Source organism: Dryobates pubescens, chromosome 10 (genome assembly GCF_014839835.1).
Source record: "Dryobates pubescens isolate bDryPub1 chromosome 10, bDryPub1.pri, whole genome shotgun sequence".
NCBI classification, from domain to species: Eukaryota; Metazoa; Chordata; class Aves; order Piciformes; family Picidae; genus Dryobates; species Dryobates pubescens.
Window position 1 is genome coordinate 27381647 of NC_071621.1, and position 15575 is coordinate 27397221.

Consider the following 15575-nt stretch of genomic DNA (forward strand, 5'->3'; position numbering starts at 1 on the left):
AGGGCTTGTGTTCCAAACCCTTCACCAACTTTGTTGCCCTTCTCTGGACACATTCCAGCAAGTCAACATCCTTCCTAAACTGAGGGGCCCAAAACTGGACACAGTACTCAAGGTGTGACCTAACCAGTGCAGTGTACAAGGGTAGAATCACCTCCCTGCTCCTGCTGGCCACACTGTTCCTGATGCAGGCCAGGATGCCATTGGCCCTCCTGGCTGCCTGGGCACACTGCAGGCTCATGTTCAGCCTACCATTGACCAGCACCCCCAGGTCCCTCTCTGCCTGGCTGCTCTCCAGCCACTATGACCCCAGCCTGTAGCACTGCATGGGGTTGTTGTGGCCAATGTGCCGAACCTGGCTCTTGGAGGTGTTAAATCTCATGCCGTTGGACTCTGCCCATCTGTCCAGCCTGTTGAGGTCCCTCTGCAAAGCCTCTCTACCCTCCAGCAGATCAACTCCTGCCCCCAGCTTGGTGTTGTCAGCAAATTTACTGATGATGGACTCGATGCCCTCATCCAGGTCATCAATAAAGATGTTAAAGAGCAACATTAAGATATCATCTTTAGATACTCCCATTTATTTGTAAATTATGGACTCTAAAGGCTGGCATTTAGCTATGAGGCTGAAGGGTGAGTCTTAAAAAGCAAAAACAAAACAAACACCAAAACTTCTTGTTTTCCATCCTTTTACTTCCCAAGTTTTGTCTTCAATTGTCTATAGCAGATGTTCTGCTGTAAGTTATTTCTCCCTCTAGAGATAGATTGTTTTTACACATAATTTCTAGTTAGAATGTCTTCAAAAATAGGCCAACTCACAACATAAATATGGAACTGTAAAACCATTATAAGACTGACCGATTCTCTGTGTTAACATATCAGCATGTCAAAATAGCTATTTAAAGCTATCACCAGCTGCAAAACTCCTCAATATACAGTTTTCACTGTCCCAGTTGATCATACTTACAGGGCATATTCTGCTAGAGGTAATTTGAAGACATCAAATACTTCCTTATTCTTCATTAGGTAAACTGACCGCAGGTAGGATACAAAACACTGAAACAAGAAATAGAAGAATTTAACAAAAAGGAGGGTGGTTTGCCTTCTTTACTGCAAAGGGTCATTGTTGGCTCATGTTCAGCCTGTTGTCCATTAGGACAGCCTGTTGCCCAGGCTCTTTTCTGCAGAGTTGCTTTCCAGCCATTTGGTCCTAGCCTGTACTGGTCCATGGAGCTTTTCCACCCCAGGTTCAGATCTCAAAGAGCTGGGAAGAGACTCAAAGAGAAGAGTAAAAACTTTCAAACAGCTGATAAACTGTAACTAGTAAATAAAAACTACTTTCATACCCAAGACACTAAAATAAATATGTCCTTACCCATGTCTTAACTTTGGCAGAACAGCAGTAATTCAGGTGGCATTAGCATCACAAGCCTATTTGTGAGCCCAGGGCAACAGAGACAGGCTACAACACAGACATACTTACAACAAACTGCTAATACATTATTATTGTTTCAACTCATACCATTAGAACAATTTAGCAGTTCCACACACTGCTGCTAGGGCATTTATTAGCAGGTCAATTATTTCGGCAGCAGTTCTAATCAACTAGCGTGCCTCAGGAGCCATAGTGAAGCAGATAACTTACCCTTTGAGCTTTCTCTTTTAACTCCTGATCCTGAGCCAAGAAAGCTTGCATCCTCTTTTGGATGTCTGTAAGTTTCTCAGGATTAATTCTAATTTAAAAAAAATAAAGACAGACAGCTTTAACTCTTAGAATATGCAAAAGAAAGCAGCTATTAAGTAAAATATTTAAGCTGGATGTTAGGAAGAAGTTCTTCATAGAAAGAGTGATTGCCCATTGGAATGGGCTGCCCAGGGAGGTGGTGGAGTCTCCATCACTGGAGGTATTTAGGAGGAGACCTGATGGTGCCATGGTTTAGTTGATTAGATGGTGTTGGGTGATAGGTTGGACTAGATGATCTCAAAGGTCTTTTCCAACCTGGTTTATTCTATTCTATTCCATTCTGTTCTAAAAACACTCAGGAGTACCTTCACATCTTTTGCATTGTTTTAATAAGCATAAAACGATCTGGTTTTCAGTGAATGTGGTAAAATTTACACAAAGCCAAAATCAGCAGTGAATACCTTACTGAATTTATAATATGTTGAGAAGAAATACAGAATAAGCATAATAAATTATAGCACTACCTTATACTGAGAGAGCAATCAGTATTTTTGAGAGCTCAAATAAGATCCATTGCCCTGGGAACAGTGAAATTTAAGTACTTTTCTCTTACAGCCAGATGAGCAAAAAAAAAAAGGACATGGAGATTAAACAGATTTAAGAGCTCCTCAAGATACTGATCAGGTGAATAAAAACCAGTGACTACTATAGAAAATGTCATGAAACCTAGTAAATTATGTAAATCCTCTCCCAGGCTCCAAGTTTCACACCTATAATATTCTAGGTTTATTTGCCCAGATCTTTTCTTATCTATCTACTTCTGGTTTTGATCTGTTAGTGCCAGCCAAGTGTGTCAGACAACCTATCACACATGGTAGGAGGTCACCCCTCAGAGGTCAAAATGGATGCACAACTACCAGATTTCTTATTCTGGTTCTTGCTGCTGTGCATCATGTTTAGTGGCTAGCTTAACACCAAATTGCATTAGAAAGCAACAAGTTCAGTGGAAAGACAGGAGGAAGGATAAAAAGGCTGGCTAGAAGAAATCAACATATTTACAATGACCTAAAGCTTCAGAAGAAAGCTTAAAGAAGAACTGAGGGCCAGTATAAAAAGAAAACAAACACACTGAGATAAAGTCAGAATGACAAGTACAAAATAAGACACAAAAAGTAAAGAAAGGATAGTATGAATAACAAAACAAACAAAAAGTTCACACCCCTACTTGAACAGCAGTCCAAAGTAGTGTAGGATTGATGTTTAGTATGGAAAAGTTAATAAAAGATGACCTCAAGGCACTTAAATTAAGCCAGTGTCTTTTTGCCTTGTCTTCACTCAATGGCAGCTGCAATCAGACAGCTAACAACAGCTACAGCACAGTTTAAGGTCACACCAGAACCACAAATCCCAGGACAACAGGCACTTAGATAAATCAGCTGGGTCAAGAGAAATTTGCTCCATAGCAACTAGAGGGAATGTCAAAGCACAGTGTTGAGTCATAGCTGTATTTGTTCTTGAGAATACATCTAAGTTAAATAAAACTCGATGAGGCAACACAGGTAAATACTGCTCATCTTCAAAGAAGGGGAGAAAAGAAGAAAAAAAAGAGGTAAGTTAATGATTTCATTTTCTATTAACACCAAAAAAATAACTATTTGTATGCACCTACAGAAAATAAGCAAACATACAATGGCTTAGTCAGAAACAAAACATGACTAATCAGTTTGATTATCCTCCATAGCTGCATTAGCTGTATTTGATGTCAGCAAAGCATCTGGCAGTTGCACATTCTCATAAGCTAGGGAAACAGTTTACACTAAATCTTCAAGTAAATGCAGAACTGGCCTCAGAGCTGGGACTGTCAGCTACTCACTGTTGTCACTGTTAAACTCAAAATTCATACCAAGTTACTCATTATTTTCTATGACTTGATTAGTGAAGGAATACAATTCATTATTTATAGGAGACAATACATCACTGGGGCTCCAAGCATAATGGACAGTAGTCTTAGACAAGATGCAATGGTCTTTTGTTGTCTGCACATAGATTTTAGTTTGAGTAATTTGTTTGAAACTTGCAAGAAAAAGGTTTGAAAGAGGTTGAAAACATAAAATACTTTACAGTTAAAAGCATAGCAAGCTAAAATGGTGTTAAGTCTAAGCAAGGTCAACAAAGAATATGGAACTGAGGTACATTTTGAGGTTATGCAATTGTTAACAAGTAGGTAAATTTTCAACACAGAATATTAAGAGTCATAATATGGGATTCTGTACTCTCCAGTGCTGTATCGTGACAGACACCCACTGCTGTCTCAGTCTCATGCTGGTATTAAAAACAAAATACAAGAAAGCTGGTCATTGTTGAGTTGGATTTTGGGCTTAAAGAGTTTGAATGTTATTTCATTCTGAACAAATAAAACTCTTTGTGTAGGCTGAACACGAGCCAGCAGTGTGCCCAGGTGGCCAAGAAGGCCAATGGCATCCTGGCCTGCATCAGGAATAGTGTGGCCAGCAGGAGCAGGGAAGTCATTGTGCCCCTGTACTCTGCACTGGTTAGGCCACACCTTGAGTACTGTGTCCAGTTCTGAGCCCCTCAGGTTAGGAAAGATGTTGACTAGCTGGAACATATCCAGAGAAGGGCAACAAAGCTGGTGAGGGGTTTGGAGCACAAGCCCTGTGAGGAGAGGCTGAGGGAGCTGGGGCTGTTTAGCCTGGAGAAGAGGAGGCTCAGAGCAGACCTTATTGCTGTCTACAACTACCTGAAGGGAGGTTGTAGCCAGGTGGGGGTTGGTCTCTTCTCCCAGGCAACCACCAACAGAACAAGAGGACACAGTCTCAAGCTGTGCCAGGGGAGGTTTAGGCTGCATGTTAGGAAGAAATTCTTCACAGAAAGAGTGATTGGCCATTGGAATGGGCTGGCCAGGGAGGTGGTGGAGTTACCATCACTGGAGATGTTTAAGAGTGGACTGCATAAGGCACTTGGTGCCATGGTTTAGTTGATTAGCTGGTGTAGGGTGATAGGTTGGACTTGATGATCTCGAAGGTCTTTTCCAACCTGGTTAATTCTATTCTATTTATATACAAGTGACTACTTGGAAAGATAAACTTAAAGTCTGAAATGAATTACTGAAATTTACAAGCTTGCCTAAACAGCTAAGGACTAGTGGGCTACAACCAACCATGCACAGACTAGAAGGGCATTTTGTGACATTGACTGTCATTTTAACTAGGCTGATTATCTCTTTCATTACTCTGTAGCACCAATCTTGCACTTAAGCAGCAGCATAGGTTTTTGAAAGTGCTGTTTTACATAGCAGTTGCAAAAAAGCCACACTTGACTGTGCCATGATGTAAATATGCACACAGCTTGCTGGGTCTTATGAATTGATCGAGCAATACTCCAATCTCATGGTCGATATACATGCAGCTTTTCTCTCATTTCCCAAGTTTTTAACATCAGGATACAAGCAACGCTTTAACTAGATACACTATCTACCCCATGCTCTCCAAAGTGGAATTTAAACAACAACAAAAAATCTCAACAATCACCAAAACTACCGTGGTACCATGATGTAGCAAAACAGTTTCTGCATTCCACCGAGCTTCCAAGCAGCAGCATGTTTTGCCCTGTGCTCAGCCTGCAAAGTGGCTCCCTATCATTACACTGGACAACTTGGAAGGCTGGAGAGATGAGGAAGGCTGCTTAGAGTTGCCAGCCTCACATCAGCAGATCATATACAGGTACATAACGATGCTGGCTAGTGACACCAATGGACTGTTCTGCAGTAATGACAGTCATCAAGAGGCATCAACTTTTAATACATGTCATGAGGAATATATATCCCCTGTATTCTCCAGTGTCAGGAAAAAAAGGGAGGGCTGTTGTTACTGTTATTTTCTACAAGAACCACATTTTTGTCACCATATTAGAGAAAGCAATATTACATTATGGATATAGATATACTTCCTTTGGTGAAATTTTCTGGACACAAAATCTGTTCTAACTCCTCAGGCAGCAGCTCTTATCTTGTTATTCAGCAAAACTGGATTCCATGAAGTAGTCTCATCATTTTAGTTTACAGTTTGCATCTAAAACTTTGAAATTAGAGACTACTTCTATGTACATAATATCTAATACTTTCAGAGCAGCTTTTTGCTGTATTTGAACACTCTAAAATGTTGTATCTGTTATTACATATTTTGCATTTTCTCTTGCTCTGCTTGAACAATGAAAAAGAGATGTATTGTTAAAAGCACTACCTGTAAATTGGCAGCTTGTGCTGCTTAGAAAGGGACTGTATATGAACAGGCTCTACATGGAGCTCAGATTTGAAATTGAAAATTAAGAAAAAGGCCCAAACTCTACCCTTGTGAAAAGACATACAGAAAAATAAATGCATTGTTCCCCTTTCTCCTTTCAAATGATGGAACAGTTTTAAAAGCTCTGTCAAAATAAATGTTAAGAACTGCTTGCAAGTCAGAAAATACAAAATAAGGAGACTAACATAAAAATGGTTCTTGTGATCCCTATTCCAGATAACAGGTTAACAAGAACAGCAAAGAAAACTTTAACTGACAGTGAAATTTGAGATATAAGAAGCTTTCAGAATGAATTTCTGTGTAGGGCCACAAGGATGATCAGAGGGCTGGAGCACCTCTCCTATGAGGACAGACTGAAAGAGTTGGGGCTGTTCAGTCTGGAGAAAAGAAGGCTTCAAGGTGACCTTATTGTGGCCTTCCAGTATCTGAAGGGGGGCTACAAGAAGGCTGGGGAGGAACTTCTTAGGATATCAGGTAGTGATAGGACTAGGGGAATGGAATGAAGCTGGAGGTGGGGAGATTCAGACTGGATGTGAGGAGGAAGTTCTTCACTATGAGAGTGGTGATGCCCTGGAATGGGTTGTCCACGGAGGTGGTTGGGGTGCCATCCCTGGAGGTGTTTAAGACCAGGATGAGGCTCTGGCCAGCCTGATCTAGTGTGAGGTAACCCTGCCCATGGCAGGGGGTTGGAACTAGATGATCCTTGTGGTCCCTTCCAACCCTGACTGATACTATGATTCTAATTTCGGAAGTTTGGAAAGTTAAACTCCATTAGCAGCAAGCAATGCTCATTACCTTCTAACTCACAAGACTCAATTCTTGAGATTCTGTAATTAAGGTAATATGTATAAACACCACCAGAAGACTGCAACAGACAACCAGGAACATGATCCATGGGTTGATGCACCTTCTTCAACAATTTATCAATTGACAAAACACATCAGGGTTGTATTGACAGAGAAACTGGGTAGAAGTAAACAACCTAAGAAAATCTGCAGTGAAAAAGGATGAAATTGGTTTGCAATTCACAAGTAGTTTCAAGAAAATGTTTTTAAGGACTTCAGTTAGCCTCTTGCAAGTACAATGATAAACCATTTAAGTCTTAATCACACTAGATGGATAATTCTAAGTGAAAGCATTTCCTTTATTATGTTGTTACAAATACTAATGTGGCATGTTTTGCAGATTGAAAAGTTGGATCTTGAGGCAGGCTGTTAATACTTTCATATAATCAATCAAAAGCTCTGACTTTGCTTACAGTTATTCCAGTTCAGCATGTTCCTTGGTTGTATTTATTATACATATGCCTAGTGGCATGGTAAAAGAATGAGTATTTGGGAGTGATATTTAACAGGGCGGGGGAGGGAAGTAGAAATGTATGAGATGCATTCATGGATATCCCTTCAGAGACACATTTAACTTGGATTAGAAACAGAAGATGCATTTATTAGGGAGGGGTGAGATATTGTCCTTATTAAAATTGAATTACTATCTCATCTGGATTTACATGGATCAATACAGCTAGGATTTTTGTCTTTCCTACATGTCCATTACTCCATACTCAAAAGAAACTGGAAAAGTAAGTGCCTTTTAATTTTTACATACTATCATTATATGCTTCTGCAATTTTTTCTTTTCTGTACAGATGGCAGAGATCTCTAATGGTAAAAGCACTCAAGTATGTACAGTGACCATTTAGCCACACCTTCTATTCCTTGTTCTTCAGCTAACTGATTTGAAAAGATTGGGACAAATTGAGAAACAATCTAGAAATAAAGCAAAGACAGGCAAGAGAAACGAGAATGGTACAGACACTGAAAAAAACATACAAGGAGAGATTAAAGAAATTGTAATTGCTTAATCTGCAAAAGACAAGAAGGAGATAGCATGATAATGTTCAATTACATAAAAAATAGTCATAAAGAGTATGAGAATGCATAATTTTTCATATATTCTTGGCACAGGACAAAGGAAATACTCCACTTAAATTACTTGTAAGGCTTATCAGACACTTGAAGAAAAAAACATTAATATTAAGGACTGCTGAGTATAAATGAGCTCACTTTGGAAAATTGTGATGAAACTATTTGGCAAGTTAGACAAGCATTTGATAAGAATGACTTGTGCAGCTGATCCTGCCTTTGGGAAAGGGGATGGAATAGGTAACCTCTCAAGGTCTTTTTCTTCTACAACACTATCAAGACAAAATGATCTCGCTTGTTTGTCCAGCTCCAGGCAATTCAAGCACTTGGCAATTCAATCAGGATTGTCATAGAGGCATCACACATTCCTGCAGACAGGAGGCTGAGTAACAGACAGGCCTTTAATCACTTACTTGATTTCAGTGACAGGTACTTTCCTCTGTGCCAGCTGTTCCACCATGCCTTTTTCTTCTGAGGGAAGCAATACTAACAAAGCTTCACCACCTTCTTTGTATCTGATCAGAGCAACGGAGAGAAACAAAAAGGGGGGGGGGGGAAACAAACATTTATGAGACCCCTCAAGCAAAAATGCAGAAAATACCTTTGTTTTTTTTTTAAGATGTTCTCAATACCAGTGGGAATTTATATTTGCTTTCTTAAAAGAAGCTCAAAAAATCAGACAAAAAAATCCTCACTTCACAAAGGGAGAAGAAGAGACACACCAGTTACATGACTTGTTAGCATCTCCATTTGAGCTGATTTCAAAACTCCATTTAGAGCTCTAAATACCTGGGATTAAGACATGCATTCAGATCTGTAGATATTTTCCTCCCTAGATTAGAAATATTAGTGGTAATCAAACAGCATTTGATCATAGCTTATAACACTAAACGATCTAACTACCTGCATGCATCCTTTAACAATAAGCAAGTTTTAACACTCGGTAACAGCTCATTTTCTTTTGCATATCCTGCAAGTGAAAGAAGGTAAAGGCTAAGAAATGCTAAGCACCTTGATCCCAAACCACAACTCCTACTTCTATGCTCAATAAAGGCTACTCTTCTAAAAGGTCATAGCAGGAAGCATAACTGAAAGAAACACATCAGAGTTCTTTCATTTGTAGCAGCCATTTTTAGGTGCAAAAGAAAAGATTCAATCAGACTGATCCTGTAAGAATATATCTAGTATTCACTCTTCGGTGCACTTAACAGCTGTATCAAATGGAGCTGAGTGGGCAAGTACTCAAGATACATGGTTGGCAAAGGCACACCAAAAAAACCCCCAAAAATACTAAAAACCAAAATCTGTTTCACTCCTAATGCATCTTCTTGTTCACTTTCTCTTTGTAAAAGAAGATGACAGTTCCTGCTTTTTGGTGCATTTTGCTACTTGAGGGTTTTCATAAAAAGCAAATAAACCCAGCAGCATTGGCAAACAAGCAGAAAATGGGTTTATGTCCTCCTAAAGAAGCATTAATGATGAGTTAGCTTGTATGCATTAGAATCATAGAATGGGCTGGGCTGGAAGGGAACTCCAAAGGTCATCTAGTCTGACCTCCACGCAGCCAGCAGGGACATCCTCAACTAGAGCAGGCTGCCCAGGGCCTCATTGAGCCTCACCTTGTATATTTCCAGGGAAAGGGCCTCAACCACCTCCCTGGGCAACCCGTTCCAACATTCCACTACCCTCATAGTAAAGAACCTGCTCCTAACATCCAATCTAAATCTGCTCTTTTCCAGCTTAGAGCCATTGCCCCTCGTCCTGTCACTGCATGCCTCTGTAAACAGACTCTCTCCACCCTTCTCGTAGGCCCCCTTCAGGTACTGGAAGGCTGCTATTAGGTCTCCTTGGAGCCTTCTCTTCTCCAGGCTGAACCTCAGTTACCTCAGCCTGTCCTCATAGCAGAGGTGCTCCAACCCCTTAATCATCCTCGTGGCCCTCCTCTGGACCAGCTCCATCAGGTCTATGTCCTTCCTACACTGAGGGCTCCAGACCTGCAAACAGTACACCAGGTGAGGTCTCACAAGAGCCAAGTGGCAGAATCACCTCTCTGGATCTGCTGGCAACACATCTTTTGATGCAGCCCAGGATGTAATTTGCGTTCTGTAAGTCCAAATCTATTACAATACATACAGTGTTTCTTCATTTACATTTACAAATAGTTCTCAAGTACAGACTGACTGATAGGAAAATATTCATTACATAAAAAACATCAATTCAACTAAATTCCAGGAATATGCCAAATCTGGACAAAATCCAGCTCACAACCAACTGATGAAAGCGATGTGTGGAACAAAGCAAAATAAGAACGTTAACCTATGCAGAGCAGCTCTAAACTGACAAGAGCTACTCACAGGGAAGTCCTAAGGCAGCAGCAGATTGCAAGCCTATATATAAACCACCATTACTACAACTATTCCATTTCTTTGAAAAAGAAAATTCCCATTGTACTATTTTTCAAGTGTCATTTTATATCAAATCATTTACTACCTTAATAGGCCTTTGGTTTGGTTTCTATTCCAGTCATATTTGTCTTTTATTTTTTCCCTCTGCTGGTAAAACTTTTCATCCATCTTAAGCATATCTGGTTTGTCCTTTCTGTTTTCTACAGTTAAACTGAACTAATACCCCTCTTTTTATTCCACTCTGTTGTCATTTCCTTCATCTTCACCTTCTGTTACTCCATCATACACTCTCATGGTGGGTTTTTACTCCAGCTGCATTCACACTTCCCCATCAAGAGAACCATCAAGGAAAGATTACACAAAAGGCATAAACTGTCAGCAGAAGTCTGGGAGATGTCATGAGTTTTTCTTTGGGTCACAGAGCACAGAGAACAAGGCTATGCCAGGGCAGGTCACATTTCTTTCCAATAAAAGCTCAGCAACGACAGAAGAAAACACCAGTTCTGCACCTGTACACTAAAAGTGGACATAAGTGCTGTTTAAGGCAGTATTAGAGTCAAGATTCCTTGTCTTAAGAAAGATGTGAAACTGGAGACCAGAGAGTGCCCTCAGGCACACCAAACAATCACAGCATTAACTGATAAAAGTCATTTCAGATGGAATATAGGGAGCCCATTTTTCTCCAAGTATAAGCAGTTATGGCTTGGCAAAAACGGCACCGCACAACCGCTTGAAAACTACAAACGCTATCTGTCACAGCACCACAAGCAATGCGAGCAGCAATGAAATCTGCAGTTGGAACAGGCTGACAGCTTTTATTACAGCTCTCTGTTTTCATTTGATGAATTTGAAAAACCACAACAAAAATGCTCTCAGATGCCTTCCCCCCCCAGCCTCCCCTCCACACATGCTGCATTTGGGGACTGACTTGTAAAGATCACAGAAGGTTAGGGGCGGGAAGAGACCTTGAAAGATCATCTAGTCCAACCCTGCTGCCAGAGCAGGATAACCGATACCAGATCACACAGGAATGCACCCAGGCAGGTTTTGAGTATCTCCAGAAAGGGAGGTGATTTTAAAACATTTAATACATGTTTTCATTGTGAGATTTTAAGCTCAGATTTAATATTTTGAAATTTTAGATGAGAATCAAACTGATTCAAGAGCAGAGTCTCTGCCGTACCGTTATGCACATTTACTGCTTAGATATGGTTTGGCAAGAACACCAAAAGAAATGGTAGGACATTAGCCCCGAAAAATATTGCTTTAGGGTTGTGGGCAAGAGAGAGGAACTGTACAAAAGACTACAGTCACTTGATTTTAATACATTCAGTTAGTGGATCTAAGACATTTTTAATGCAGAAATAACAGCTTATAGAAATCTTTCCAAAAAAAGAGTTCCAAAGCAATGCATATTCTTGGTGTAAGGCCATTTTTTATCTTTACCAAGGCAATGCACTGTTGGCCAAACACCCTGTGCCCTTTATACAACAATAAAGGTTGGGAATGACTTGCATACACAGAACAAGTGCAACTTCTAAGAAAACTCTACATACTGGAACCCAGCCAAATTCCAGATGATGTTTCCACAAAGTGGGTATGTGTCAGACATCATCACTGCTTGAACAAGCAATGAAATCCTGGAAAGTCACTGAACCTTCGAGAACTTAGCATTTTATTGCAAAAACTGATGATCACAGTTCCAAGGCAGCTAATTATTCATCAAAAGAACCTGCACTCTCAGAGCACTGGTGGAAAGAAGTATGAAAATATTCTCTTTTATCTGCCCAAGACTTGTACTAAACAGAAAAACAGAGATAATGTTTCTGCCAACAGCAGTCTCACCAATTTAAAGTACAGAATAGCACACAGCTCTGCTCTTCTCCCCAAAACAGATGCTGCAAAAGGAAAGGATTCTGAATTGATCGATGTGAATGGCCAGAAAGTATGTCTGTGTAGTCTCTTCACAATAATATTCCTCATTTGTCAAGAGGACAAAAAAGACCTTGATCACACTATATAAACACCTACAGAGAATTAGTTTTGTGAACTCCTTGAATTTAATCAAAAGCATGAAGTGATATATGTAGTTTTGCTATTTCCACAATGTCTTCTATTGAAGTGCCTAACCTGGAATTCTTAAATTGTTGGTTTATTCATATTTATTCTATTCCATGTGCAACACAGGATGAAAGGCCAGTGCCATACAAATAAAGGAAGAAATAGCCATTACAGGTCAGAGACTGCAGACACCCTCTCTGCAAGCCACAACCCCAAAGTCTGGAATGGTACAGTACATGAAATACTACTCTACATTGGCATTGTTTTATTAAGTTTACCACAAGACCCACAAGGTGCCCATCAAAACAGGATGCAGGATGAGATGAACCTGCAATCAGAAATGTATTCTTGTGTTAGTGCTTAACACACTATATGCTGAGTCAGTTATCTTTTCAGGAGATAGAATTCTAAAGGCACATTCCACAGATACTTGACACACAAAAAACCCCCCAAGAATTAAAATGTGGTACCTGAGGGCATCAACTAATTCAGTATTTACATTAAGTCTTGCAAAGCCTTTATACAGAGAAAATAATATTATAACTAAGTAAAGACACAATCACACAAAAACAGGCACAGAAAAGCCAGAGTTTTCCAAACACCTGTACTTTCTCATCTTTTGGCTATTACTAAGAAAAAACAAAAAATCAACCATAATTCTGAGCAAAATATTTCTTAAAGCTGATGCCTACAGCAATACAAAGAGACTGAAAGACATCTGGCAACAAAGCAATGCAATTTTTTTCCCATACCTTCTTTGGAAACATTCAGTCTTTGAAATGTCAATAATTTAAAGGTACTTGAAGTTAAGGAGGAACTGCATTTGTTCATTTTCACATTCTGAGCATGATTTAATTAGTTAAAGCAGATAGTTTAATATTGATGCTGTTCTTCGGAGCTTAACAGGAAAATCAATTCATTACAGAACTGAGAAAGCTGAAAACAAAACAGGCTTAAATATCATCTGGGAAGGTTTGCATCTGTTTCAGTGCCCTCAATGGGTGTTTAGTTAAAGCAAAACACAAGCCTACAAAAGGATTTTTACTTGGATAGACCATTAACTCATTTCGCAGAAAATAATAACAGTAACGTGCTAATAAAAAAATTCTACTCTTAAAGATAACCTCCAAAAGTGAGCTTGCAGCAGAAAATATAAGTTTTCTAAAGTTTTCTCTGTGTCTTTCATACTAAAAGCTTCTAGACTGGCAAACTTAAGAAAGCACAAGCTACTGGCACAAACCATAAAGAACACTTAGATCTTCTGCTCAAAATTTGTTTCTACTACAATGCCTAAAACACAGGAGAAAAGAACAGGGAATAAAGTTCTCCACCACATCAAACAAACTAGCATTTCTGTAATTATTTTCAATGGAAAGAACCTTTAAACCTTTATAGATGAGAAAGCAGCAAAAGAATTAACTGTACCCACCAAATTTCTTCAGGAGGAGGACTACTTCTACAGATGAGAAGACATTAGAAGTTCTCTCCATTCTTGCTGACTCTTGTCAGCAAGTTGTCCATCATCACCAAAACCAAACACCTGTGCTAAAAGGCTAATTTGCTCTGGTGATTCATTATTCACCAAGTATGCATTTCATCTGTGCTGAAGAAAAGCAAATTAAAAACCTCAAAGTAATCAAACTTTCCTGGACTATGTAGTAATGGATGTTATTATGTATCTTGTCATCTCCTCAAGGTGATCAAAAAACCAGAGCAGGGACTCATCTTTGCGTTGCAACTTTAACAGTTTCTTTTCCAATTCATTTCAGTTCTGTGCAAAGCTGCATCTTACTTGCACAAAGTCTTGAAGAAGAAAAAACAACACTCACATACTTCTACTTCATTACCTTCCTTACTTTCTAGCATCTACAGGCTTCAATGTTTATCAAAAGGCAGCCTATTATTTCTCAGAAAAGAACAACTTAACACTGTGCTAAGGTCTTGAGGATAAGCTCAATTCAAGACAACTTCAATTCAACGTTGACTCCCTAATAAGGAAGCTATGGCAAATCATCATTAGTGATACAAAGCAAAGGGTAGTAACAATACATTTACACTGACTGCAGATGAGAAAAAGGATGTCTACAATCAAGGGCAAGCAACAAAGGCTGGACAAGAAGGAAGCAGGATACATTATTTAGGACAATGTGGTACTGGCTAATTTTAAGTAGAGCATACTGTTGTAAAGGTCAGGAACATCAGTTTCCTAGCAAGAAAGACTGCTGCCAAGTAGTTTGGTTTCATACAGAAGGGAAAAAACAAAAAAAAAAAAGGAAAAAAAAAAAACCACAGTAAAATCAAGAGGATAGTTTATTCACCAACACAGAACTGATCACAGGATGTCAGCAGTTGGAAGGGATCAATGAAGATCATCATGTCCAACCCCCCCTGCCGGAGCAGGACCATAGAATCTAGCACAGGTTCACAGTATCACAGTATCACTAAGGTTGGAAGAGACCTCAAAGATCATCGAGTCCAACCTGTCACCACAGACCTCATGACTAGATCATGGCACCAAGTGCCAAGTCCAATCCCCTCTTGAACACCTCCAGGGATGGTGACTCCACCACCTCCCTGGGCAGCCCATTCCAATGACGAATGACTCGGTGAAGAACCTTCTCCTCACCTCGAGCCTAAACCTCCCCTGGCGCAGCTTGAGACTGTGTTGTACAGTTGGAGACTCCACAACCCTCCTGGGCAGCCTGTTTTGGTGATCTGTGACCCTCACAGGGAAGAAGTTCTCCCTCACATTGAGGTAGAACCTCCCGTGCTGTAGTTTATATCCATTACCCCTTGTCCTATCACAGGGTGCAACTGAGAAGAGCCTGTCCCCTGCCTCTTGACACCCAGCCCTCAGATATTCATAAACATTTATGAAATCCCCTCTCCCCACATTTTGATTGCATCCAGAGGTTGCATATACCCACTGCCAATACTATTAAAGCAAACAATACTACCACCAGCACAAAAGCAATAGATGAAATGTACTGTGGTTGTTAATTCCACCTTGCCATGCATCTAGAGTTGAGCTTGTTCTAGACACACTGAGTAATTTTTCCATCTTTGCCATAACCATCACAACATATAGCTCAGTCAAATGCACCGTATTTTAACTGTCAGTGACAGACAAGTCACAGGGATACCAGAGTAAAATAGGAATGGGAACCAATGCTCTGCTTCAGGGTAGACC

General features: G+C 39.9%; 1 protein-coding gene across 1 annotated transcript in view; it reads right to left on the minus strand.

Annotated features, from left to right (window-relative positions):
- DDX10 (DEAD-box helicase 10) overlaps positions 1 to 15575 on the minus strand; it is a 192189-nt gene that overhangs the window by 150611 nt on the left and 26003 nt on the right. Inside the window, exons 10-12 of the mRNA XM_054164752.1 lie at positions 8333 to 8434; positions 1640 to 1727; positions 962 to 1050 (exon numbers count right to left, since the gene is read on the minus strand). Coding sequence (XP_054020727.1) covers positions 962 to 1050; positions 1640 to 1727; positions 8333 to 8434 — 279 coding nt within the window. The remainder of the gene's footprint in view (positions 1 to 961; positions 1051 to 1639; positions 1728 to 8332; positions 8435 to 15575) is intronic.